General features: G+C 42.9%; 3 protein-coding genes across 8 annotated transcripts in view; 2 read left to right on the top strand and 1 right to left on the bottom strand.

The window, feature by feature from the left end:
- Positions 1–525, top strand: part of LOC127382291 (hormonally up-regulated neu tumor-associated kinase-like) — a 92,885-nt gene extending 92,360 nt beyond the window's left edge. Inside the window, exon 9 of the mRNA XM_051613680.1 lies at positions 317–525. Within this exon, the coding sequence (XP_051469640.1) occupies positions 317–525 (209 nt within the window). The remainder of the gene's footprint in view (positions 1–316) is intronic.
- On the top strand, positions 280–27,056 carry NT5E (5'-nucleotidase ecto). Of its 3 annotated transcripts, none has more exons than XM_051615895.1 (9): positions 280–782; positions 5,195–5,417; positions 10,767–10,955; positions 14,692–14,889; positions 16,367–16,518; positions 19,819–19,927; positions 20,804–20,953; positions 22,477–22,677; positions 24,399–27,056. In XM_051615895.1, exons 2-9 carry the CDS (start codon positions 5,315–5,317, stop codon positions 24,554–24,556), a joined length of 1,260 nt encoding a protein of 419 aa, XP_051471855.1. In that variant the 5' UTR covers positions 280–782; positions 5,195–5,314; the 3' UTR covers positions 24,557–27,056. The 3 variants fall into 3 exon arrangements, with proteins under 3 accessions (XP_051471855.1, XP_051471857.1, XP_051471856.1); XM_051615897.1 differs by lacking the exon at positions 280–782 and adding an exon at positions 1,264–1,552; XM_051615896.1 differs by lacking the exons at positions 280–782; positions 5,195–5,417 and adding an exon at positions 5,479–7,112.
- Positions 26,993–27,686, bottom strand: part of SNX14 (sorting nexin 14) — a 52,928-nt gene continuing 52,234 nt past the window's right edge. For all 4 annotated transcript variants that reach the window (XM_051615890.1, XM_051615888.1, XM_051615889.1 and 1 more), the window contains one exon: positions 26,993–27,210. In XM_051615890.1, coding sequence (XP_051471850.1) covers positions 27,172–27,210 — 39 coding nt within the window. In that variant the 3' untranslated portion in view covers positions 26,993–27,171. The remainder of the gene's footprint in view (positions 27,211–27,686) is intronic.

The raw sequence follows: 27,686 nt of genomic DNA, 5'->3' as shown, positions 1-27,686 counted from the left end.
CCAAATGAGTTCAGATTCCATCCCGCGGACTTTGGGTATCCAGGAAACCAGGGCATGACATCACCCGGCAAAAAGGAGACAGCAACTCGTACAGCCTCTGAAAGGCTACAAGAGACTGTCACTTCCCTACACAGTGGGGAAGCTTCTGGTTTTTTGTTTGGTTTGGTTTTTTGTGGGTTTTTTTTGTTTGGTTGTTGTTTGGTGTTTTTTTTTGGGGGGTTGGGTGTTTTTGTTTGTTTTTAAATAAAAAAAACCAAACCAAACCAAAATGAAATCCACCAACCAGTCCCTGCTTACAATGTGTGATTGTCCAAAGGTCGCAAGAAAGCACATGGAAGCCACAGCGCGTCAAAAACTAACTTTGGAAACTGCCTTTCTCCAGGTAATTCCCTCATTCAGGAATGCCAGAAGACATGGACCCACCCGGTGGATTCACGACTTAAAGGAGCGGGTGGTGCCAGCAGCCAGTTTGATGCACCAAAGCGGGGCTCACCCCAGCCGTCCCTTAACGAGCTGTTTATTTAAGGCATTTGCGCATTTTCCTCTCGGCCTGGGCACGCCAAACCGCAGCTAAAAGCCTAGCATTGAACTGCGGAAGGGAAGTCTTGAAAGCAATTCATGGATCTGCACTGAAAACGCTGGAGCTATAATTAAATCAACTCTTAAAGTAGCGTAACTCTTTTTAGGGCTGAAACAGCAGCCTTTGAGCCCTTCAGCATCGCTGGAGAAAGAGGAGGCGAGAGGTTGAGCGGAACCCTTGCAGCGAACGTTTGCACGTGAAGGTTTGGGAGCTCCTTTCAGCACACTAAACATTCACCAAGGCTTCCTGTAAGCGCTGGAGTTTGTCCTTGCGCTGCTGACTGGATTCCCATCTCACCTGGCCCCCAGCCCGGCAGCACCTGTGCTGCGCTGACGGGCGCGGCCGGGGCTGGGATGCCGGTGGGCGCGGGGCAGCGCGGGGGGACGGGCGAGCCCTGAGGGCCAAGCGGCCGCCCCGAGGCCCCGCACACGCTCAGCAGACGCGGAGCACCTGCGGCTTCCCACGCCTTTTTGCAGGGCGGGTGGAATCCCCCTGGTATCCCCCGCGGCTCGCCCCCCGCCCGCCCCGCCGCCTCCCTCCTCCCCTCCCGCCCCCGCGCAGCCACCCCCTTCTCCCGCTGCCGAGCGGTCCCGCGGAGCGGCGCGGAGCTCCCGCGGCATGGCGGGGCGCTGGGGCGGGCCGCGGCCGGGCGCGGCGGCGGTGCTGTGCGCGGCGGCGGTGCTGTGCGCGGCGGCGGAGCTGCGCCTGACCCTGCTGCACACCAACGACGTGCACGGGCGGGTGGAGGCGCGGGGCGCGGGGACGCGGAGCTGCGCGGGCGCGGAGGAGCAGGCGGCGGGCTGCTTCGGCGGCGTGGCGCGGAGGGCAGCGCGGGTGGCGGCGGAGCGGGCCGCGCACCGCAACCTGCTGCTGCTGGACGCCGGGGACCAGTTCCAGGGCACGCTGTGGTTCTCCCGCTTCAAGGGCCGGGAGGCCGCCCACTTCATGAACCTCCTGCGCTACGATGCCATGGTAAAGCGGGCCGGGGGGCGGCGAGCGGCGCGGTGGGGGCTTCCCCCCTTCCTCGGGTGCTGGGGCGTCGGTTCCTCCCTTATCTCCCCGTTTTTTGCATCGCTGCTTCCTTGGGTGCGGGGCGTTGCGTCGGGGAAAGGCTGCAGGTCACGCTGCAGCTTGGCCGGGAGGTGCGCAAGGAGAAGCGGGGGACCCCGAGTGGGAGTCGGGAGCCCGCGGGCAGCCAGAAACCGGGAGGTGATGCCAGAGCTACACGGAGGAAGCGACAGTGATGCAAGGGAAGAGCTCCCCTTGGGAGAGGCTGGGGCTCAGGACAGGCAGGGCGGCTGGATGGGCTCTGTTGCAAGAGGGGTCAGCAGAAGCATGGGAGTGGGGCCCGCGAAAGGCGGGCAGGGGGCCTGGCTGGCGGCCGAGGGCTTAACCCTGCCCTGTGGGAAGGGACAGATGGCACATGTTGGCAGTGCTGTTTGGAAGGCTGAGGATGTTTACTTTTCATCAGTCCCACCCTGGTCATGTGCAGTCCCACCAGAGCTGTGGTCACGATGGGGTGTAAGGGTCTGTGTGCGAGTTACCCGGGACTCTTAAGAGCTCTCTGAGATGGTGCCCGTCCCACCCCCTTACTGTCTCTTTTGCTTGTCTCAGTGCTAAAAGGAGATAGAATAATTTGAGGCTGAGATTGGGGGATGTCAGTCCATGTCCTTAAATCTTTTTGTCTCCAGGCCATAGCCTATTAATGTATGAAGAATGGCAGTGGCTTGTTTTGCTTGCATACAACCCTGGAAAGGAGGAGAGAGATTGAAGTTGTATTTGGGAGTGACTGCATATTTGTTTCATCCCAATTGACAGCTTGAGGGGGAAATCTGAGCATATCACATCCTCTGTCCTTATCTTTTCTGCTTTCTTTGGAAAGGACTGCACTTTCCTTTCCCAGGTAAAAATGGCTTTGCCCGTTTCTTCCCTCTGCCTCAGAACAGCGATGGAGGTGAAAGAGATACCCAAGTGTGCTCTTCCAGGCTAAAGACACTTCGTACCAGGCAGAGCTCTGTGAAGGATGCTGCTCCCTTTTCACGTGGCGTATGAACAGTTTCCTAATCATAAAACTAACAGCAAAAGGGTTTCTAACAGTAACAGGGTTTTTCCTCCCGAAGGCGATGAGGAGGGGTGTGTGCATTCAAGACTCATACTCACCAAGAGCTGGGGAGCACTTTGGGGTTCTGCAGCGCAGAAGTAGCTTGAGGTGGTTTTTCCTGCCTTTCTTCCCAAAGCTTGTGGCTGGCTGCCCTTTCACAGCCTTGCTTTTGCTGGTTTGGCTGGTTCATGGGCAGGCTGGGAGCTTGTACAGTTCCTGATCATATCACAAGAAGAAATTCTTTCAGACAAAATCAGCAGTTTTCCACTAGTGCTGATAAAACTCACTTTACATAGGAACCATCTGTTGACTGTTTAGGAGATCCCATGAGCTTTTTCATCAGAATAAGATTAAAAAATAACTCCACACCATACTGGATAGCCAAAGGTTTGTACTGGATGCTAATGCCTTAAGTGAAGTAGTCAGCCACGTGCTCTCTGGACTTGCTGCATATTGTAATTTGAATACTGTCAGTGGATAGAAGGGGACAGGATACACTGAGAAACTACAGAGACTTCAGAACCTTTCTCTGCTACCAAAGAGCCTGAGGACTGATGCCAAGTGTTGGGCAGCACCTCAGCACCTGTTTCGGTTCTTCTGTCCATGGACAGTGGGGATGGTGTCAGGAGGGGACCAAGTTACAAGCCACACTGCAGAACAGCGAGCTAGTGCTTCTTTTAAGAAAAATTTGAGAAGTCACAGCCCTAACAGAAAAGGTGCGGATTATGGGAATGATTAGAAGTTAGATACAGGAGTAGGATTACAAACAGGATGAAGGAGGGAACATGAGTCATAGAAGTTGTTGCAGGATTGGGGCAGGAGCCATAGGAGGGTTTAGGGCAGCCTGGCAGCTTTAAAGGTTCGTTCCACAAATGGGAAAAAAATTGCCTTTTTTTAGGTTTATCCTTTTCTAATTTATGCCTGTTACCACCCCAAGCCTGTTTTCTCCTGTTTAGCTAGGTATTGCCTTCCAAATTTTCTTGACCCTAGCCTTGCTTCTCGGTGTAATTAACACCAAGTTAAGTACTTCAAATGCAGTAATTGGAAAGGTGATGAAAGTCTTCCAGTTTGACTTCTAAGTTGCATGCTTCTCTTAATTTGTATCCTGATTTTGAAATCTTTTTTCGCCTGGTTTCATGTGAAAAGGAGGATTATATGATCACATGTTATTTACCTGAATATTTCTGTTTATTCCTCCTCTGACTTACCCTTGTGTTGGCCAATGGATTCAGATTTGGTGAAGGGATATTGCACAGGTATAGAGTCCTAGAAGCTCTGAGCCCAAGTATAGTTAGATAGAATACAGGAGCCCAAAATGGTCTGCATCCTCCTTCCCAGAAGAGGAACTACATAAAAAAATAAAACTGTATTATTAGCCACCAGTGCTTTCTAATGAACAAGAGACCACACCTTTTCCCACACCATGGGAAAAGTTTTGATCAAAGCTTGTATCCTAATGGACATGAAGTAATCCAAATGCAGGATACAAAGCCAAGAGAAACAAGGTTTCATAAGTGGTTGGTTCTTTTATTTCTTTTTTCTTTTTTTTTTTTTTTTTTTCCACAAGAAGCTAATGGCAGTTACATCCAATTCAAATTCTTACTTTGTTTGCAGCCTTTTTCTTTGGGGGCGAGGGGGTTTAATTGCATGTTTTGGAGGAACAGAAGACATACACATCAGCCAAAAAGAAATAGCTTGTTACCATTCTGAGATGCTCTACGAGTCCATGAACATCTTTTCAGAACATCAGTCAGCATCAAAATTAGTTTCCTTAGAGTGTTATTCCTTAGTATTTTTTTTGGCTTTGCAGCCAGTTAGATTGCAGTTAGAATACAGTTACAAATGGAATGTAGTTGGAGTGCGTTGTGTCTTCCCAACTCAGGATTTTCTTAGTTAGTTCTTGGCTCTCCTGGAGAGGTGCTGCAGCAGCATGCAAAGGATTTTGCTCCTTCCCTGGGGTGTAAGTGTTCCTAGTGTCAGCAGGAGCCCTTGGTGGCCAATGCAAATTACTGCTGGTATCCTGGTTTTTCCACAGGGCCATTGACCTGTAGGGATAAGAGGAACTGGGAGTCTTTGTCTGCACCAAAAGAGGGACACTGCCAATCAGTCGGTTGAAATCCTGAGCTTGTGCACTGAAGTGGCTTCAGAGTCCTGCTTGGGTCAGAGCGTGGTCAGGGTTAATATAATCTGTTTGGGGAATAAAAGTTGGAACAAACACATGGCGGTTGTTTCTGTAAGTAGAGCAGAGAGGTATATAAGTCTTTTTAGATATGAATGTGACTTCCCTCACTTAATCTCCAGAATGAAACTATGGGCACGCTTTGTCTGGAGGAGTTGACCCACCGGTTTTAGCACCCCTTTCATGCTCTGCTCTGGTTGCCACCTGAGAACTTGTACCAAGTTACATGTACCTAGTGATCCTATTACCACGTTTCTATAAGTAGAACTTTTGCTTCACTGCATAGACTGAATAGTGGAAGTAGGCTGTTATATTTTCTTTTTGCTTTCCACAGGCTTTGGGGAACCATGAGTTTGATGAAGGTGTGAGTGGATTATTGGATCCTCTTCTTAAAAATGCTAATTTTACAATCCTGAGTGCAAACATCAAAGGGAAAACCCCATTAGGAAATGAAATGATGAAATATGTGAAACCTTTTAAAATAGTGCATTTTGACTCTGAAGCAGTAGGAATTGTTGGCTACACTACAAAGGAAACTTCTTTTCTTTCACAGCCAGGTATGTTTTCTTTACTATATAAGTTTTATATATTTTTAGTATGTAAGTCTTATATAGTAACAATATCCTTTGCTACTTTTATTACTCGCCCACTTGTTTGAATCTAAAGATGATTTTTTTCATCTGAAAAGTAAGAAGTTTGTTGTTTCATCAGTCTTTATTTGCATTATGCAACTTTTTAACAGCCTGATTTTTAAACTGGAGGAGATTGGTTAATATTAAAAGCCATTTTCTTACAGACCTGAGTTATTTAACATCACTGAATGATCTAAGAATATAACAAGGTCAGTAAGATTGCAGGAGAGCTGTGGAGGTTTTTATTGTTGTTTAGGGTTTTAAATTTATATTCTATTATATTGTTATTTATCAATTTAAACAAAAGTTAAAACATTAATACAGCTTGTCTTTAGAGTGAAATGTGTTCAAACCAATATATTTCTCTGTGTGTTGAAATTTTGTTCTTGGATGCCTCCATGCTCAAGCCCCTAGTAAAAGCAAAGAGAGCTTCACATGTGTTTTTGAACCAGAAGTTGCCTAAGATGTTTTTAGCTTCTCAAATATTTCCAGAAATTAGGCTCCAGAAGGAACACCCATTCAGCTTTTACCACAATTGCTTCATTCATGAGTAAAATTAGAATTAATGAGGACAAAGACTTCTAAATTTCTGACTATTTTTCCAACATTTCAGGGGTTTTGGTTTGTTGAGTTTGGTTGGTTTTTTTTTTAGTAAAATGGTCTTTGGTCGGTCTGTCAGAATGAGAAACACATTTAAATCAGCTGTAGGAGATCTGAGTCACTGCCTGCTTGAAGTTCAGCCACCCTCTGACAAGATCAGACTTTCTTCCTTGATTTTTTCAGTAGGGATGCCCCTAAACCATCCACCCCTGGATGATTTAAGACATTGAAAAGGACTTCATACTGCTTCTCTTTCAGTTGCTAAGTAATAAAGTATTGCATAGCTTTCTTGAGAAAAGGAATATAGGAAGTATTAGAATATAAAACTGTGCTTTTCCTTCTGTGCTGTGTAATTCCTATACTGGATGTTTTAAACTATTGGGAAGTGGACATCTGACTCAGAATAGACTTCTGTATCACTTCTATTTCACAGTGGTTTGGTTTTGGAGTTCTTTCTTTTTTTTTTTTTTCTTTCCCTCAGTGAAAATTGATCTGTATTCAGGGTAGGCAATAGAATTTCACCTGTGCTTGAGGGCATGAGGGCAGGTGGCATCTGACATCACAGTAAGTTTGGAAAATGGACAGACAGAGGATATTGTTTTTCATTAAGGGTTAATAAAATAGATCTCAGCTCTTCTTCCAAATTACTGTGTTGGTGTGATAAGGTCATCAAATTAACTTTCTTACAAATAAATATACTAGAGGAAAATCCAGATAGTGCTGGAATGACTCTTTGAGGCATTTAAATACATTTCCAATAATATCCAGACATAATATTGAATGCCTTGATACACTGAGACAGCATAACAGAGACTACAACTAGAAAAAAACAGTGTGTGAAGGGAAGGCTTGTTAGCTCCATAGATGGAGCTGAAGCAGCTCTAGGCTAAGTATATCCCACAGTGTAATTAAGCAACAAGCAAGGCAAATTCTGACAGCAGCTTTTATAGTCATCAGAGTTTTTCTAATTTTCTGCTTTGCCTTCTCAGCACTTGGAAGGTTTGAAAATGTGGATTCAAGGTATGTTAATATAGCTCAGTGACTATATATCATCCCATGACCTAGCAATCCTTCAGACTGGTAAGGTCATGGCAGAGGTGGTTTGGTGGCAAAATAATTGTCAAGCTACTTCCATAATTCAATTAATAAGTTACTTTGTGAATTTTAAATTCAGCACCTTGCTTATCTCTACACACATCTTCCAGATGATTCAGTTTTCCCAGACCCTGCAGCAGTTGCTTTGGCATGCTGAACACTTTTAGGCCGTTCTTGAAGCAAACAGGAAGCTTGAAAATGCTGAAACATGTGAATTCCTGCATGACTACTTTCAGTGACCTCTTTTGTGAGCTTGATTTCTTCTGTTGATATATCCCAATACCTTCCACCCAGTTATGAAATTACAACTTGAACTTTTTGTTGTCTGCTTAAAACAGCTCTCAACGTATTTTAACAGAGTATCAAGTCTTTAAATCTCAGTGTTTCCACTGTGAAGGAACAATTAATCCCTGTTGAAGGTACTGTTAATGTTACTGTTTGGAAGCCATAGGGATGGGGAACGCCTAGCACAATTTATAGATTACAGCCAATTTTTCTGAAGTTCTCTGTGTTGCTGTGTTCCTCAGCTGAATGCACACAAGTTTTTATTGATTTTTTTTAAACATCCTCCAAGAGTTGTTCCTACCTTGGCACACAGACAGAATTGTCTATGTATGTGTTTTGCACTGATAATCCCAAGACCATCTTTCTAGTCTTTGATGGTATGAGCTTGCTTGGCTTGAGTTCTGCAATGATATTGTAAAGGCCACAACATCATTAGGGTTTTTATCTCTCCTGAGAGGTGCTACATAAACTTTTGGTGCTGTGAAATAACATATCTCCTTTTTCCCACTGTCTTTTTTTTGCGTAAGGTGAAATCCTAAAGCTGCTTACTCTGTAACCCTATGGGTAGCAAAATGTTTACTAAAACTATCAACTTGGCAGAGTTTTCTAAATTGGAATTTAAAATTCCATTTATTCCACTTCATTCTGGCTAGCTTGCATAATATTTTTAACATGCAGCCAGTTCTTTTTCCTTGTTCATTTATAGCACAGTTGGATGTTTTATCTGAAACCCAACCCCATCTAAAAAGAGAAGAGAATGCCATATCAGTTTAATGCCTTGAAAGAGAAGTGAAGTAAAGCCACTAGCAATAACTAACTCCTAAATAAGCACTTTATTTCAATTCAGATTGTTCTGAAAAAATGCAGAGTTGAGTGCTAGGCAGCGTGTTGCTGTTTGCCTGGTTTCTGCACTGGGTAATTGCTCTTAGTCGCCTGCTGTATGACTCCTGGACCTGCTGGCCCATTTCAGCTTGATTAGATCTGGTGCTGAGGATGACGAGGATAGAAAGTGGTGAGAGATGCCATGTCTAGGTCATGGAGAGGGGTGCCAGAAGGTCCTGCAGCCCCCAGGCAGGAACCCCTTTCTGGGGGCGAGGTGGGTGGGTTTGTTGTGCCACTGCCCCCCCAGCACCCGTGGCTGCCTGTGCCCTTCTGTAACAGTCCTGGGAGAGAGAGAGATGGACACACAGGCCTTGTTCTCCCTCTCAGTATGCAGGTAGGTTTGTTTGTTTTAAGGTGGGTTCAAGATTAATAGTAATGGGTCTTTCATGTATGCTGCATTGTAGGCTGTAGAGAGGTAGCAGAGCTGGTGCTGATGGGGAGAGCTTGGTTACCAAGGGCCACCTGGCTGTGTGCCACGGGAGAAGCTGGCCTGCAGGCAAGTGTGTGCTAGCACAGCTAGCCAGCAGCTCGCTCCTGCTCTTTCTTTAGAGAGCCCAGCTCTCCTTACAGAACTGCTGCTCACGCTGTGCGTGCATGGCCATTGTAGCTGGTTCATAGGTGGGTGAGATGAACACGTGGTGGGCTTCTGCTGAGCCAGCCTTGCTGGGATTTCCACTCTTTCCAGTAGCTCTGCATCAAGCCCAGTTTCTGTCAAGCACAAGGATGTACAAAAAGGGGCTGGAGCCAGTGGGTTCATTCTGCCTGGAGAAGGAAGGCTAAGAGTGAACCAAGTGCAGTCTTCCACTGTCTTAACGGGGTTTATAGAGAATACAGGGACAGACTCTTCCCAGAGGGGCACAGAGAAAGGACAAGAAACAATGGGCTCAAAAAGTACCACAGGAAATTATAGTGGGATGTAAGGAGAACATTTGTTATGGTAAGAGCAATTAAGCCGTGAAACAGGTTGACCAGAGGGTTTGTGGAATTTCAGCTTGTTTGGACAAGATCCTGAGCATCTTCATCTGGCTTTGAGTTCCTGCTTTGAGTGGGTTTTGGACTAGATGGTCCCCAGAGGTCCCTTCCAACCTCAATTAACTTATGACTCTTTGATTCTAAGAAGAGGTCCACAGGAAGAAAATGTGGGGATGTGCTGCACAATTCGCTCTGCACTGTCTAAAACAGAGATTCCCTCTGGCAGTAACCAGACTATTCAATGGGTGTGGTGCTGAACCAATTTGTGTAACCCTCTTTTATCTCTCCCATTGTAGCAGCTTCCTCTTCATTTCCTGAGACGTTTTGCTCTGAATTGTGGATTCGTTTCACTCCTGCCTTTGTTATGAAATAATGTAAATCTTTTGACTTAAAGGTATAATTCAAAATTGTTTGATGACAAAATTCTGAAGGAAGGAGAGGAATGAGGTAGAGGGGAAATGGGCCTGATTTTTACTTGGTTGTCTTCACCAGAAAGTTTAGGATAGCAGTTTGTTGTCTCTGTTCTTAAACTCTGTTCTTAAAGGTTCATCAAAGAAATTAGCCTCTTACGTAGGAAGTCCTTTTGTGCAATCCAATGCACTGTGCTCAGGATAAAAGTGCATGTTTATGTAGTGCTCTTGTAACTGTTTGTCATGCTAGAATAATTTCAGTGAACACAGAAACCTTGCAGAAAGGTGGGGACTTTCCTAACATTGTGCTCTGGAGAAGGTTTCTCCTTTCCGTTCTTGTCGTTCTTATGTTCTCATTTCAGGATGGTAGCTCAGTTGTGTGCTGGATTGTTTTGGTATTACTGAGAGTAGCTCACAGTCGGTGAGATAATGTGTGTAAAAAGGCAATTCAGAGTTCAGTGCAGGACTTTGAAGAAGCTGCTGTTTAAAGCTTTGGGGATGGAGGGATAGGGGGAAGAACGAGATGAGTGTGGAGTAAAAAAAGAGATTTAACTTGAGAGAAGGTGGAAGGTCTCAAAGAAATATAATTTGGGCAGGAAAAAAAGCTTTATAGTAGAATACGAGATTTTCTAGTCACTTACTGATCTATTTAGTTTCCTGTCTCTAGTTAAGTAATAAAAGCCATTCCATTTTTCACTCCACAGCTGGTATCGCTGGATTTTTTTTATTTTTGTGGAGTTACAACTTGTTTAGTATAGGCAACTGCATGTAGCTCAGTGCAGGAATGCTGCACTAGGGTAAGCACACAGATGCTTAAAGGTGCTCCTGAGAGACTGGAGAACATCAGACCACATCATGAGCTTGAGCCAACAAAGGGCATTGAAACCAGTGACATTCAAAGTTCCATTAATTACATAAAGTAGAATCTGATATCAATTACTTTTTTTTAAGAAAAAGAAAAAACACTATTTAAGGGACTTTGCAAATACATTCATGTTTTTTTTTTTTTTTTTTTTTTTTTTTTTTTTAGGAGATGATGTAATCTTTGAAGATGAAATTGAAGCATTGCAAGTAGAAGTGAATAAACTTGCTGCTATGGGAGTAAACAAAATAATTGCCCTAGGACATTCTGGTTTTACTGTGGACAAAAATATTGCCCAAAAAGTGAAAGGAGTGGATGTTGTAATTGGAGGACATACAAACACATTTCTCTATACAGGTATTTTACTTCTTACAAAAATGTTGCTTCTAAAGCAAAGCTGAAGCTGTTTCTCTTTAAACTCCAGAAGTTCCACAAATAAGGTTTGCTGCTGGCTGTACTGGGCTAGAGTCATAGCCAGTACCTGTCTGTAACTTCTGTGGAAGAAACTAATGTAAAACAGTCATTGAGCAAGAAGTGCCCTAACTCACTGAGAAGTTCCTTAATGCTGTGAATGTTCAAGGTGGCAAAGTGGGACAGAGGAGCAAAGGTAGTAATATGGGCAAATTACTGCCAACCATATTGTACCTCTTTCAAGCTGACGCATATAATGGAGTAAATAAGGTATTTGCAATTAAACTGGTATGTGACTTAAGCAAAGTCAGTCATATAAGACTATAGAAGTGAAACCAATGTTGATTTTCCACAGAAACTGATTCTGTATTCATAGGTCTCCATTAGCCTTGCCATTAAAAAACTTTTCCCAAGTTTCCTCTGTCTTTTTCAGTCTTTCTTTTAATCTCTGACTTTATTCCTCTTTTTCCTTAGAGGTGACATAATTCCAGAGTTAAACATTGTTGACCTGATTTCTTCTGCAGCAATGCTGCTGCAGGCAAAAGCTTCTCCAGTGCTGCTGCCTTCCCTGTGCCAGTGTGTAAGGACACACGTGAACAAAAGGCTGGGATTTTTGAAGCCATCAAAGATAGTTTGTTAAATTTAGCAGAAACTTAATTAACTGGTTGAGACTACACCAGGAACTTAATGTAATTTTCAGTTAAATTCCCCTTGTGTCCTAGTCACAGGGGTAGCACCATGTACCATAGGAACTTGCCCACTTTCCACTGCCTATTTCGTCCTCTCCTCCCTCCACTCATCCCCTCTCACTTTCTCATGCCTTTTTTCTCTCAAGTTTTACTGTCCCACTTGTTAAAGAGAAACAATGGCATGCTACAGTTACACATTAAGCAGTTTGGATTATCTCTTGAATTTGGCCTTGGGGAATAACTTTGATCACTAAGCTGGAGCCACAAAGTGTTTTCACACCTACCCACAAGCCAGAGGCCACAAACACAGCGTGGGGGTGCAGCAGAGAAGTGGCCAAACTGGAACAGTCAACAGGACTGTCCATCCCATTATCTTGTCTTCAGAAGTGATCAAGGGAGGATGGTGAAGGAACAGTGGACAAGCCTGTTGAGACATTGTACTCAAATCTGCCCCCATCTCCCAGCAGCTTGCAGCCTATGGACTTCCCAAGCCAGAAGTGGTATCCTGGTATTTACTACCTTCCACTGGAATTCTCTCCCCTGAACTGGCCCCATCTCCCTTTGATTGCCTTCAGTCTTCACAACAGCCAGTGGCAGGGTGTTCTACCACTGCCCTGCACATCTGCAGAGACCTTGCTCTTTTGCCTGTGTGCAGCCTCCTGCCCACTGGTGGCATTTTTCAGCAGTTTTACTGGGTTATTTTTAATATGGGAACACCAAGGATGCATGCAGTGTTCCAAGTGTGCATTTGTCATGGGTTTACGTGGTGGAATCCAGATTCTTTTGCACAGGCTTGTTGGTCGATACCTGTAGAGAGTTTGTGCCTCAAAGTGGTAGCCAAAGTAGTCAGAATGCCTTACTGGGTGTGTCCCATAGGGGTGCCACTGTTTACCTTTGGGAGTCATGATCTGCAGAGCTCCAGGAGCTGAGATATCTAAGCTCATATGCTGTCTAGATCTGAAGGAGTTCACATGCACCTCTCTTGTCATCCCGGAGAGTACCCTACTGTTGGCCTAGACTAGTTCAAGCTGCTTCATCTTCCCACTTGGAGCTGTTCAAGATTCCCAAGGCCAGAGAGAACACACAGGAGGGGACTCTGCAGCCTTCAGAGTAAAGACCTGAGGTGGGAGTGGGTTCTGATCCCTTTTCCAAGTACCATACTGTTGATGAAACAAATTTGTCTCACTTCATTAACTGGTGAGGTGAGAAGAACAAAAAAAAAAGTATCTGGGGGAGATGCACCAAAAAATATATATCCACTTATTAAGTTAAAATAGGCATATATTAATTTAATATCTTTGGGGATAAGAACAAGTGAAAATTCTTTTCAGAAGGAGCACATCTATCTTGCAACAAAATAATGTCATAGTGATAATTCATCCTGCAAGAAATTATCCGTATGATAAAGTATTTCTTCAGAAAGCAAAAAATTAATATGGTGCTGAACAAGCACTTAACAGTGTGCAGCTGATCTAAACTAAAATGATGGTCAGAAAGTGTAACTTCTTGCTAATGCTCTGTTCATTGGAGGACTGCACAAGGGCAAAGGATCAAAACCTTTTTCTGTTTCAAAAAAGCCAAAGCTACACGTGTTAGTGCTACAAGGTTCGTATTAGCTCCAGGATTTATTGAATTCTTCCCAAAATAACTATTGAATAGTGAAGAGGTACCACCAAGAAAGCAACTGTCAGGCTGAAAGTGGCAAAACTAGTTCTCTGGTAAATGTGGTTCTGCTTGTAGTTTGTAACAGCCATTCTCCCTGCAGGAGAAGGAGGATTAGAGGTAAATATGGATCGTGTTTGAATTGTAGGAGGAACGTGTGTCATGCTGCTTATCCCAGGATTTCATATTACATAAACAACTGTAAATGGAAGGAAACCGGTTGTTCTCTGAGCAGTGGAAGTAAAGAGACTGCTTTCCTCTGGATCCGTGTCCTCTGTGCCCACTCCTCATGCCCCCACCCCACCAGCACCCCAGCTCTCACAACACAGGGGTGGGAAGCGCTGCCGGCTTTGGGATGGGAGGGAGGTCTGGAGGGGCTCTACAGTGGGGCCACCACACAGCACGTGGTGCTGCTCAGAGCTGCTCAGCCTTGGTCTTTGCTGACCATGGGGTAGAAATACTGATGGGAATCATGGGGGGAGGGCTGCTGCTCAGATAATATTGTCAAGGAGACAGGAGAAGGCTGGCACCCTTGAGACAAGAGCTGCGCTGCCTAGTTTTTGTTGCTGCTTCCCTCCCCTGCATGGTTTCTAAATCCTGTGCTGGCTTGTGCCAATTGAGCTGAGATCTTTTCTCTCTGTAAATGCCTGGCTTTAATCTGTTTCCAAGTCCTGCATTTAATCACCCTTCAATCTTTGCAGGTTGGTAAGTGTTAAAGCCATGGCCACATAACTCTAATGCTAATGAAGTTTGCTTTTGCAGAGGGTTTGCAGCCCGTCTGAAATTTCGGAGGCTAAGTTTGGGGTAGTGAAAAACAAATCAGCTGAGTGTGTGCACAAATTCACATAACTGCCTGTTATTCTGACTGCATATTATCAATAAAAGAAGTTTAGACTTTTTCATATAAAGAAATGTATGTTTTACTAATAGTCTCATTTTCTGCCCAGTGCAGAATCATGTAGTGTGAAGGCTTAACAAAATTCTTAGCCAGAGGCTGGTATGTGTGCGTTACCGAGAGGTTTAGATTGAAATAGTTAGAATGAAAAATTCCTTTGTTACTATTGTGACATGATGTCATGGAGGAGTGTGCTGTCACAACTTAAAAAACACTCAGGCAGTTATTAGAGCTTGTGTCCTGAAAAGAGCATTGTCTCTTATGAAATAACGTAACTGAAGAACCAAATGTGTGCTTGTCATCCAGTACGTTCATTGTCATTTCTGCTTAATGTCCTACTTGGTTGTTCTAAGGCTGAGAAACAAAAATGTCATTCTAATAATTCCTTGGAGGTTACATGAGCTGAAGACCAGCTTTACATGCTTTCTTCGTGCAGGCACCCCACCCTCCACTGAGGTGCCAGCTGGCCCATATCCATTCATGGTTGACTCAGATGATGGAAGGAAGGTGCCAGTTGTACAAGCTTATGCTTATGGAAAGTATCTGGGTTACTTAAATGTTACATTTGACAAGAAAGGAAATGTAGTTGAAGCAGTTGGAAACCCCATTCTGCTGGACAGCAGTGTTCCTGAAGGTACGTGGGCTAGGCGCTTGAATTTGCCTGCAGCACTGCTGCAATTTAAGTGTTGTTATGTTAAATTCACAGACCAGATCACAGAATAATTCAGCTTGCTTCCTGAGCTTGCAGTTCTCTTCTGGGTAGGGTCAGGCAGTGTTACAGTTGTACCCCTTTGCCTCGGTTTCTCTTTCTGGGCAGTGGTCTTTGAATTTTCACAAGTTCAGTGTATGTTTTTGTGTGTTTAAAATCACTGAAAGCCCTTCTGTAGGAACTCGGGCCATATATTACCTTACCTTTTGGCAGAGCCCCTGTAATTATGATTTACAAATTTATGAGCACTACTTTACACTGATTTGCCAGAGGCTGGGTTCTTCAGAACAGAGTTCAGGGCAGTGTAGGAAAGTGGAAATGTTCCAGAAAAAAACCCAACTGGAATACTCTGGCAATGTGCAAATGTAACATACAAACCCCACGACTTCTTGTTTTCAATGCTGAGTGTGTTCAGTGTTTCAGCTCTGAAACATTTAAAGAACTGGGGGGAGGAGGGTCTCTCTGTTGCTTTCTGTTTGTAACTGTCTGAGCAGTGTTACCTGCTTCTGGTCAGCTCTGTAGTCACCTGGGGCTGCTTCTCGAGGCTTTGGTTCTTGTCCAGTGTTTGCTGTATAAAGTTAGGAGCTTTTACAAGACTTCCTAGCTTCTACCAGAGAATTTATAAAATGAATCCTTTAGAGATTATATTCTTATTTACTGTGTTATTCATTACTGTAATGAAATGATGTAAAGAGACTTTACATTCTCTCTCAGATGTCATTAGAAGTGAAAATGCAGATACACAGGTGCACTCATTTTATAAATGTTGCTGTTGCTGACAGTTACATGGCAAATTGCTTAAAACTAATAGCTGATATAAAACAGTTGTGATGTTACCTGTCTGTATGTACAAGTATCCTTGTATCTGGTTTTTTTCTTGAAGAATTACATTTGCACCTGGCAGACAGATGTGCATAGAGAATTAATTTCTATAAAGAGTTTTTACTTGACATTGATATTTGAGCTAGTATTCCTTTTAGCACAACATTAAAGGGGAGGAAGGTATAATTAGGAAAAAAAAAAGAAAAAGAAAAAAAGGGATGTCAAGTAAAGACCAAGCTCACTTATATGTTGAAACCTCTCTCACCTGTCAGGGTAGCTGCAGAGCCCATCCTCAGAGGTTAGAACAGGACTAACCAAAACTATTTTTAAGTGTTATGGAGGAGGTAGCCTTGCTGGAGCACAGGAATAGCTTGTTCACTTGTTTATCCTGTCCTGCCTGCCCCACTTACAGGCTTAGTTTGAAGTGAGTGTGGGTGTTATGTGAAGAGTCTTTAGGGAACATGTAACATTTTAGTATGATGAAGAGCAGGGGTTTTTTTCCTAAGCTTTGTATTCACTTTAGTGTCACTAATATGACAAATGTGCAATGCTTATTTTACACTTTTATACTACTTTATAGATGTGCACATTAAAGAAGAAGTGGAAAAATGGAGGAAAAACCTGGGGAATTATTCTACAGAGATTGGACAAACTAGTGTTTACCTAGATGGTACAACCCAAACGTGTCGCTTCCGAGAATGTAACATGGGGAATTTCCTTTGTGATGCTGTGGTAAGATGTTGCCACTGCGGGTGGCAATCACATCTGAGTGTTACTCCAGAGCTATCAGATGAAATGCTCTTAGGCTCCAAATGATCAGCACACGGGCTCTGTGCTGCTTTCCAACACAGTAACATCTAGTGTGTCCCTAGAAAGATCTGGCAGCAGCAACACTATAATTAATCTTCCTTTAGAGGAAGGAGCAGTTTATTCTTTGTGTAGATCCTCATTTGGAAAATGGCTTGTTTGCTGCTGGCCCTGAGGCTGCAGTTTTAAGAGACGTGGAAGTCTGATCTAAGCCTGTTCCTCAAGCTGGGGGGAGAGCTCAGCCCCTCCACCCCTCTCCTGCCCTGCTGCTGATCCCCGCTCACAGCAGGTGCCCAACATTACCAGGCTCTGCTGTCACCCTTTTTTAATGCACTAACCCAGGAAAAAAAACCAGCCACCAAAATCTGTGTAGTTTTCTGCCAAGTTACTGATCTGAATTGTCCCGCCAAAGAGCCCAGAAGGTGCCAGCTGAAGCAAAGGAAGGGGAAAGGCCACACAAAGAGCCAGGACCAGAAGAGGTAAAAGTGCTGAGGGCCCCAGCCCAGGGGGAGCTGCTGACCCTTGCTGCATCCTGACAGGTACTGGGCTTTAACAGTCACATCACACCCAAAGGTGTCAGAAGTCACTGTCATGTTTTACACTAGCTGGTTTTGAGTGTTTTACTCTCCCACAGCAGCACCATTTCCTTTGGGTGCTCCAGGGGAAAATGTTCACTACCATGAAAGTTTCCAGAAAATGAGCATTGCCATAAATGTCCTGCAGCACTGCTGCAAAGGCAGAAGCCAATTAATAATAATGATTTTCATTTAGATATTTCCCCAAAGCTGTTCATTGAGGCCACGTGATTGCTTTTGTTGAAATCCTTAAAATAATTCTTAGTACATGGGCTAACTTCCAAATTAGCTTCAGATTTGAGAATTTGCTTACAGTTCTACTAAAACTGCAGTGCCTTGCTTTTTCTTTCCTGCTAGACTTCTTTATACTTTTATTTGAAAAATGTGATCAAATGCTTTGGTGCTTTTTAAACATAAAGTAATTTTGAAATCTTTCAGAACTCAGATCTTCAATCTTACATGTATTTTGTCTTGGAGGGTCAAATTCTACGTTAGTTAAATCAGAGTCTCTAGACAACCATCTGCAGTCATCAGCAGATACATGGATTGCTCTTCATGCATGGTCTTTGCATTTACCTGTTCTACACTTGCTTTCCTCTCTAGTGCCATCCATTCAGGGATATGAGGGTAAAAACCAGACCTTTCTCTACCATAGGTATTAATATTTAGAACTGTCCTGGGAAATCCAGAGACTAAAAAATATGAGAGATTGATTGAACAATGGTATGGGGTCAAAACAGTCCATTTAGTTCCGTGTTTCTTCTCCCAATAGTAGCACAAAATCTCAGAAAAAAAGGTTGACAGACCCAGGTGGCATTTTACAAAGGACTGTAAAGAACTTAAATGAGAAATGGCTGTGAAGTTGCTAACCTCAGTGTGTGAGCTCTGATTTTAAACTGCCTCTGTGCTGAGGACTGGAGGTCAGCAAGTGTAGAACCGGAGTTTTCTGTGAGGAATTACAGCTTTGTAATCCTGTTATTGGTTGCAGGCAAATTAGTAAATCAGGGGTATAGTTCAGACTGAAATCAGCAAACAGGAGAAGATCTATTCATTAACTATGAAATACAAATATAAGAATATCTCATGGGTCTGGACATAGAGAACATCTTTGATCACTAAGCTGGAGCCACAAAACATTCAAGCACCAACAAGCCAGAGGCCACAAACACAGCATGGGGGTGCAGCAGAGAAGTGGCCAAACTAGAAGAGTCAACAGGATCATCCATCCCAGCATCTTGTCTCCAAGGGTGACCAGCAGTGAAGGAAGAATGGACACGACTGTAGAGACACTGTGCTCAGATCTGCCCCCATCTCCCAGCAGCTTGCAGCTCAGGGACTTCCCAAGCCAGAAGTAGTGCCTTGGTATTTACTAGCTCCTACTGGAATTCTCTTCCCTGAACTTGCCCCATCTCCCTTTGATTGCCTTCAGCCTTCACAACAACCAGTGGCAGGGTGTTCTACCACTGCCCTGCACATCCTGCAGAGACCTCTTTTGTCTGTGTGCAGCCTCCTGCCCACTGGCTGGATGCCTGCTGGAGGGCAAGGAACACTTGGTTCCTATCCACCCTCTTCAAGCCACTCATGATTTTATGGCCTTCTCAAACATTTTCCTTCTGTTGTCTCGTTACCAGGTCACACAGTCTGCATCATCAGTCTACGTTCAGAAACTTTTCTGTGTCTTCAGCCATCCTTGTCACCCCTCTCGGAATCTTTTGTAGTTTTTAGTCATTCTTGGAATGAGAAAACACACCAATTCCTGCCCAGCCTCCATATGCTCTTTATTTTATAGACTTATGTCATGTCCTTCCCATATTGCTGTCTCTGTGAGCCTGAGCAGGCATAATCATAGTCATTCCTGTACAGAGACCAGTGCATCCCTTCCATTATCCTTGTTTCTTTTCTCAGCTTTTTCCTGTTCTACTCAGTTATTTCTGAGGATTAACACTGTAGGCTTATTCTCACACAACTGAGTAAATCCCTGGTCTCCATTTTCTTTACTACTTAGGATGCCTCAAGCAACTATTACCTCATCCTTGAATTTTGCCAGAGTTTTACCACTGTTGGAGACATGATGCTATGCAGAGTAGACTTTTGGGTCTGATCTAGTTTGCCTGCTTCCTGTTCCTCCACTCTGTTGCATCATTCTAGTTTGCCGAAACCATTCCAAATACAAAAATAACAATCTTGGAGAAGCTGAAAATTCTGAATTACCTGCAACGTTCAACAAGAGATAGATTAATTTACATATTCCCCTACATGTACAGCTATATTTAAGGTCCTCTTCATTTCCCAGTTCTCAAAATATGCTCAAATAATTTGTATTTATCACAGTTAGTGCCATTGAAAAATCATGCTTTCTTCAGCTGGCCTCCCCTGGTTATGACATCCACACACAGACTATGGGGAGTTCAGGAGTTCATTACAGACAAAGGCAAATACTTAAGAAAACTCCTAGAATGTGTATTTTAATTTGTTTTGCTGTGATTATGTTTCTTTTTTAATAATGCAGTATTTTACAGTGGGGCTGAAAGTGATGTCAAAGAAGATGTAAAACTTTCCTCTCTTCAGTCTCAGATTGTATTTGGTATAAATTTCCAGAGTCTGGACTAAGTGAAGATTAAAAATCAATTTCAACATTTTGCTTTGGTAGCTTTATGAGAATATTGGACATCCGTATGACAAGTCATGGAACCATGTTTCAATGTGCATCCTGAATGGAGGTGGGATACGATCTGCCATTGATGAACAGAGCAGTAAGGGTATGTAAAACTGCAAGCTGAATGACAACTTATCCATGGGACAGCAGTGTGCCCTTGTGGCCAAGAAGGCCAGTGGAATCCTAGGGTGAATTAGGAGTATGTCCAGCAGTCAAGGGAGATTCTCCTCCTCCTCTACTATGCCCTGGTGAGACCTCACTTGGAGTATTGTCCAGTTCTGGGCTCCCCGGTTCAAGAGGGACAGGGATTTACTTGAGAGAGCCCAACAGAGGCTATGAGGATGATTAAGGGACTGGAACACCTGCCTTATGAGGAGAGGCTGAGAGACCTGGGGCTGTTTAGAGAGAGAAAAGACTGAGAAGGGATCTTATTAATGTACAGCCTGTTAAGGCTGTTTCTTCACCTCCTGCTGCAGAGGGTCATAGGGTATGGTCACTTGGAGCCCTTTGTAGCCTGCTGTAGAATAAGTCAATTTTGGGTTTTCTGCATGTTAAGGTCTTACAGTACTTATTTTCCTGGTATCACAGAAACAAAAAATGTAAACAGCTTTTTAATTTTAGCTAAATCTTTCTGTCTACATGAGTAAGTCTTAAGAAATTGGAAAATTTACCTTTGTAAGAATATCTGGTTTTCTTCATCCAGGTTGGTGGTGGTAATCTCTTTTAGTAGAATTATTTGAATAGCAATACATGCAGTTACATCAAATTCAGATTTATTGGTCTCGATACTTGCTGGATGATAAAGATGCAGGTTCTTTGATTGGGACAATATATGTGATCCTCACCTCTACTGGCCCTCATTGTCTCCAGTTGTATTTACCACATTCCTGGTCAAACATATGCTGCTAAATGATCCTAAAACATTATTGTAACCTTAAAAAAAAATAAAAATATGATAAACAAAGGCTTGTTCCTCCAGGTAGCATTACTTTGGAAGATCTGCTGTCTGTTTTGCCATTTGGAGGTCGTTTTGATCTGGTAAGGCTTAAAGGCTCCACTCTGAAAGAAGCTTTCGAGCACAGCGTGCACAGATACGGGCGAGGAAGCGGAGAGCTGCTGCAAGTTGGAGGTATGTTTTCTTCCTTCCCCTTCTTAGTTTTCCAAGCCAGCCCTCCCTTCTGTTGGCCGTGTGTGTATTACACCTGGAAACCTCTTTAAGAATGGAAAGCAAGTTGGTTGTAGATCCTGGCCCTGTGCCTCACACCTGCCAGCAAACCGACACGGTATGTTTCACTGAGCTGCTGCAGCTCACGGGCCACTGCTGTTCCCTTCAGCAGGGACAGGATTCCCAGCTGGCTCAGTAACCCATAACAGCAGCAGTTTAATGCTTCAGTTAACTACAGGAAGATATAATTGAGGATCGCTGGAACACAGTAATAGTTGCAGCAAACTCCAGCTTTCAGTTCTTCACTGGCAGCCTAACCTGAAATCCTGAATTGGACATCTCTGCCAGTTATTGCCAAATTTCAGTTTATCAGAATCATTTTGTGCTGTTGTCTAATGATTGCTGATGGTTCTAGAGCTAGCCCAAGTAGGCTGTGGAATTGCTCCACTGAATTTCAAAAACTTGTAGGGATGAACAGTTTAATACTGAAAACATACATATTTCTTGAATTGCAGCTCCCCATACATTTACCCAGGTGTGTACCCAGGCTACAGTCACTTTTATTCCTGGTGTGATTGTGATGCAGTGCACATCTTGCTGTTTATTTAGCAAAAACACTAAGCTTCTAGGGCAGGGGCTTGAGGGATTTTTTTCCCCCTCCATGCCTCTCCTGTGTAGCCTGGTGATGGGGGCACTACCCTGCCATGTGATCTAGAACCCCCCCACGTGCCAAGGGCACGATTCACTGGTAACTTACCAGGTTCTTGGGTAAGGCAAAGCAGCAGCAGCCCTTTTCAGTGCCTTTGCACAGGAAAAAAAAATGGTGACTCTGGAAAGGGTTCAGGACAGAAGATCCAGAGCAGGGAGAGCATCAAGGTTGAAAGAGGCTGTGTGCTTTGGACGAGCTGTAGTGGCTTCCTGCTCAGCAAGTCCTTAGCAGAACAGCTGGGGGTCTAAGTCTCCCCAGGCTGTGGCTGAGGACAGTGCACAACTGGAAATGTTCCTTCTGCAGTGAGCAGAAACCACAGTGTTCTGCCTAGCCCAGCCTTCTTTTTTTCAGGACAGTACTTATTTTCCATCCTAGCTGCTAAGATAGGGTGGCTGGTTTTAAAAGAAGTCATTTCTGCCAAGAAGGCAGGGGAATGAGAAAGCGTGTGACTGCAGAAATAAGGGAAGCTGTTTTTACCTTCCTAATCCCGTGACTAGTAATTTCCTTCTGTGGAATAGTGATGAGAACAGACGATCAGATAAGTAACTGAGGTGGGACAGTACTTCAGCAATTCTCTAATTTCATGAATTTTGGATAAAAGCAAAGAAATTGGGGAAAAAAACATAAGGTATTAAGTGGTATCACTCAGCACAGTATCACCTTTCAGTGACACAAGCTAACATAAAGAATCCATTGGAAATGGTGGAGGATGCTGCTTCTAGCCCTGTATGTTCTATAGGCGCTGCAGAAAGTGGCAATTAAATGTGTATTTTCACAGGCATCCATGTGGTCTATGACCTCTCCAGAGCCCCAGGAAGCAGAGTGGTTAGCTTAGAAGGGCTTTGCACAGCCTGCCGAGTCCCAGCCTACTTCCCACTCAAGATGGATGAAATATACAATGTGACTCTTCCATCCTACATGTTATTTGGAGGAGATGGCTATCATATGCTGAAAGACAAAAATCTGGGCTACAGTAAAGGTAAGGATGGGCTCCAACAGGGTTGCAGACAAACAATTTCTAAAGTTAAAAGATCTTTTTATAGTACATGTCTTGGACTTCTTGATTTTACTGGCTAGATCAAATTTGCCTCTGATCTGACTGCTCTGGACTACCGGTCTTGGTTGTAGCCAGCCATTATATTATTTTTCAGTTAAATCACAGAGGTTTCAAAGAGAAACTAGACCTTGTCAATTCAGCACTGCTCTGAGAACAGTTCTGGTGTCATGATAAATCAGAAAAAAAGCAGAAAGCACATTATAGAGAGCGTGTTTTGTGTACTGCCTTGCACTTACTACTAAACACAGCATCACCAAGAAAGGTGCCATTTTCTTTAGACCTCAAAATTCTACTATATGGCAGTATTTGCAAACACAGAATCATCAGCTCTGCCACCGAAGGCTGTGCAGCTCAGGTGAGCAGCACAAAAGGCGAGGGGAGAGATGCCAGCTTGCACTGCAGGAATTAGCCTGCCCCTCACGAGCAGCGGGATGCTCACGAGTTCTGTAGGCAGCAGGAGCAGCAACAGAAGCAGCAGCAGGAGGTGCAGAAGGGGGTGCAGGCAGGAGCAGCAACAGAAGCAGCAGCAGCAGGGTGCCTACAAAGGAAGGGTGTTCTAATGCTGCCTTGGGATCCTCTGAAGTAGCAGCTGCAAACTGACAGAAATTCAGCATTCCTACATCTTTTAGGTCCAAGGGAAACTTGAAAAAGTATTTGAGTTTTAAATTATTTCTGAAAACAAAAAGGGTGTAGTGCTGATTAAAAGAACAAAACAAAACACACCCAAAAAAAGGATCTTCTAGGAGCCTATCTACAACTTGCAGAACTGTAATTTCATATATTCTAATCTCAGATGGTGAAAGCTTGCTTTCCTTTTGGACCTTCACTACAGACTATTCTTCTGGTTCTACAAGGTGTTTCAATTTAAAATTGATTCTCCCAAGTGGGATGGCTGTTCTCAATCAAACTCAGCATACAGCTTATACATTGGGGGTGACAGGCATGGGCTGTAGTTTTCATACCATATCTGTTTATGTAGAAATAAATTCACGTGGAGAAAAATAATTAGGAGTAATGAAAGGGAACATCTCGAAAGGTTCTAGTAGTCCAGTATAGCAGAGGAGCAAAACTAATTACTTTTAAGGTGGAGGTGTCACACTTAAGGATTTTAAGAGCTTGGATCAGACAGGGCTCATAGGACATCGTTGGCTGCACTGACTCAAGGGGGTCTTCCACTGTAGAAAATCCACATCATGGATGTGGCAGCAGAGCACAGACTAGAAATTCTTCCTAAGAAAGGTAAGGTAAATTTGAAAGGCTCAAGTGATACTTTATCAAATCTATAGGACCATCTCAACCTGCCTAAATCTGACTGGAAGTTACCAATGCAACAGAAAGATGCTTTTTTTGTTTGCTTGCAAGACAATGCAAAGAGAACTCTTTTTTTCTTCTTTTTTTTTTCCAACGAGTTGCTACCAGTTTCAGGCTACAAACCACCACAGGTGTTTTATCTGTGCACAAGAAACGACTCTTCACACCCCTACAGTGACTTGACAGCATGCTCCAAGCCAGAATGACAAACCATAAAAACCAGGTTGCTTTAAGACTTGATCTGAAAGTGCAGTTTTAGACAGTTATCTTAAGTTTTGCTTGAGAGCTTGGTTGCTGCAGAGAACACTATCTTGGTTTCTTTGTTTGTTCAGGTGAACCTGATGTTGAGGTTGTTTCCCGTTACCTCCAGAGAATGAAGAGGATTTACCCTGCTGTGGAAGGTCGAATAAAGTTTTCTTCTGGAAGTCTTGTTGAAGGAAGTCTTACCCTGATTTCTGTATTGCTCGCTGTAACATTCTTGTATACTTGATTTTTTGCTCCATTATGTTTTTGTTTGGAGGAAGACAGGAGGAGAGATGCTTCTGGCAAAGGGAAAAGAGAACTGTCCTCTTTTCTTACACTAAAGATGAATGAGCATTTAGGTTTCTGCATGTCAACAGCATGCAAAGCAACAAGCAACTGTCTTTAATCTGGTAGAACCACTGAAGCACACAGGCCAGAAGGAGTGGGCAGAATTCATAACTTCCCTGAGGTTGAATCAGCAGGTACAAACTTGCATAACCCACAATTCAGCTGGATGTTGCAAGAAGCAAAGTAGCAGTGGATACTAATGGGATATTTTTAACTTGTCAAATTCTTTTCGCTGCTTTAGTGATTTGAATGGGAATCTGATTTCCAGAAGTGTAAACAAGCTTCTAGAAATTGATTCGTTATAGGTGTATATACCTTGATTTGATCTCCACGCAGAGTCAAAGCTTTAAATCTAATAACCCTGCGTCCAATCATATTTATCATACCTACTCCTGAAAAAGCTGGATTAACCTCAGTGTTATTAAAAGCATGAGGTCCATTTTTATGCAATTAAGGAAAGTTTTCCATTTTACTTTTGAAGATGCAGCATCTCACTTATGTTTCCCATTAATAAAGGGCCATGAAAGCTTGATTTTATTTTTATCAACTTTAACAAATTGAGGATATATACTTCCCTATTTAATATGACCAGTTTAGGGACTGTATCTAGAGTGAGAACACAGTCTATGATTATAGTTCATACAAATATGCTCAATTTTACCCCTTTCTCCAAAGACCAAAGCACAGGACTCTTGACCATTACTGTGTATCAGCCACGTTCAGAAAGGATGTTGGAGACTTCTGCAACACTATGGCAACCTTTGGAAGTTGCCCAGTAATGGGACTTTTTCCAGCATAATCTGTCTTTATCATAACTATGACCATAACTCAAAAGCCTGTCACTTCTATGTGAAGTCTGTTTAAAAAATACACCATTCTAGGAGACAGGCTAAGGAGTGTAAAATCAGAAATGTGAGGACATGTTAAGTACACTTCTGACACACTATCAAGAAGTGATTGCTTATAAATGAGCAAAAGATGATTCTTTTTCTAAGATTGTTCACCTTTGGAATTTTGACATCAACATGTTCCCAAGTTGTTTACTGCTATATTGAACTGATTCTTAGTGTTTTGAACAAAGCTCCTTGTTTTTATGCTTGTTTTCAGACCCCAGCTACTCACCTCTTAAATCCACTGCACCTGCAGATTTTAAGGAGAAGGTGCATTAAGACTGAACAACCACTATGCTTAAATTTCATGGCCTCATTAGTTTCCACATAAATTCAAGGGTTGTGCATTTAAAGATCTGGACTATACAACCGTGTTTAGTAAGTTGTGTTAGAACAGGGAAACAAACAACTGACCTCAACACACTATTAGTTAAAACATGGCATTGATGATTTGTCAATACCAGCCCCTAAAGTTACTAATTTACAGCATGGTCTTCCCCAAATCAACATAAACCAGTAACAGTGATGCACTTACAGACTGAGTTGTACCTGCACACCAACTTTTGATGAGTTGTAACAACTCCTTTGGCATTCCCAGAGAGAAGGAACACTTGTCCTTCTTTTGACAAATGGGAGGAAAAGGGATGCAAAAGTAACAGAAATAAGTAATGCAAATTGTATTGACAAAGAACACCAACACTGCATTAAATTGGTTTGTTTGTAAAAGGAGAAAATGGGTGTTTTCTTAAAGGAAAAACTGAAAATACCCCTGTATTGTTCTGTGAGTAAAACCTGTTCTAAATCCTGGTATGAAAGTCCCTTTTAATGTCTCTTTTACAAAGGCTGGGCCAAAAAACTTTTACAGGAAAAAGAACTTCCATGCATTTTTGTACTGATAAAATTTTTAGAAAATACTGTGAACAGACTCATGCTCTTTTCCAAGCCTGTAAAGAGGGTATCAGAAAAAACCCTCGTACACCTAGATAAGAAACTGCAGAAAAATAAAGATTATGGTAAAAGTAAAAACCACTTTTCACACCCATTATTATTTTAAGAGTGCTTTAGATCAGAAGGTCAGATGTTAAATAAACTAAATCATACACATGATTTTCCATGCTCATGGAAACCATGAAGGCCATGATAGTTCTGAGAGTATTTGTATGCAGTGGATTCAATCATCTAATACTGTTTTTTTTTTTCAATAGTAAAATTTGTTAAAACAGAAACTTCATGGGAGCATTCTGCAACTTCTTCCAAACAATTTTTTCTACATATCCTTGAAGGAAGACAACAGCAGTTGCTCTTTTAGCAAAGTATATGTTGGCTGGTCTCCCAGCCATCTTCTTTTATGTCATCCTGTAATTTCATACACAGAGATTCTAGGGAATTAAGAGACTTTTACTGATAGCAGCTAAAGCAGATTTTAAATAAAAAGTACAGATATATTATTTACTTGTAATTGGTATTAAATTTTCATTATCTTTATTGAATAAAGAGATTTTTTCAGAACTTAATGTTTATGTTATTTACAAGAAAATGTACAATGCGGGGTTAAAATGTCACATGTCCATTCCAACAACGCACAGCAGATGTTTCTACGGGGTGTCCAGCAAGGTCCCTGCATTCACATCCAACCAGACACAGCACTGGCATCCTTTGGACCCTGCCAAACAGTCATGGAGAGAAAACTGGACTTTATTAAAGTAGAAAAAGACATATTTACATACAAATGACTGACCTGAGCTGCAGTGACTAATGGCATTGGGAAACAAGTAAAACTCTGCTCGAAGCTAGAGTTAAGTGAACAGAAGGCTACTCCGTCCAAGGTTTTAATGCTATTTCTCAAAATAGGTATTTTCTTCATTCTCTGGAAGTTCTTGCCTCCCTCATTGCTAACTGCTAAATACACTTTTCTGAAGACAGCAATTTTCTGCTCTTGAAACTACACTGGCTCGATATTTTTTCAACTGGATTGCTTTCCTTCCTCTGCTAGGAATGCTTCTCCTGTTTCAGCTGTCCCTTTTATTTATATCCTGTCTGACAAGACTTCCCAGGGACTGCCTGCACTCAAGTATTTTTCAGCTCTTATCCTTAGAACTTGTTCACTTGTGCATGCTGCCATTGAACACTGCATATCTG

Source organism: Apus apus, chromosome 3 (genome assembly GCF_020740795.1).
Source record: "Apus apus isolate bApuApu2 chromosome 3, bApuApu2.pri.cur, whole genome shotgun sequence".
NCBI lineage: Eukaryota > Metazoa > Chordata > Aves > Apodiformes > Apodidae > Apus > Apus apus.
The sequence above is the reverse complement of the archived record's forward strand: the minus strand, read 5'-3'. Positions and strand labels throughout refer to the sequence as shown.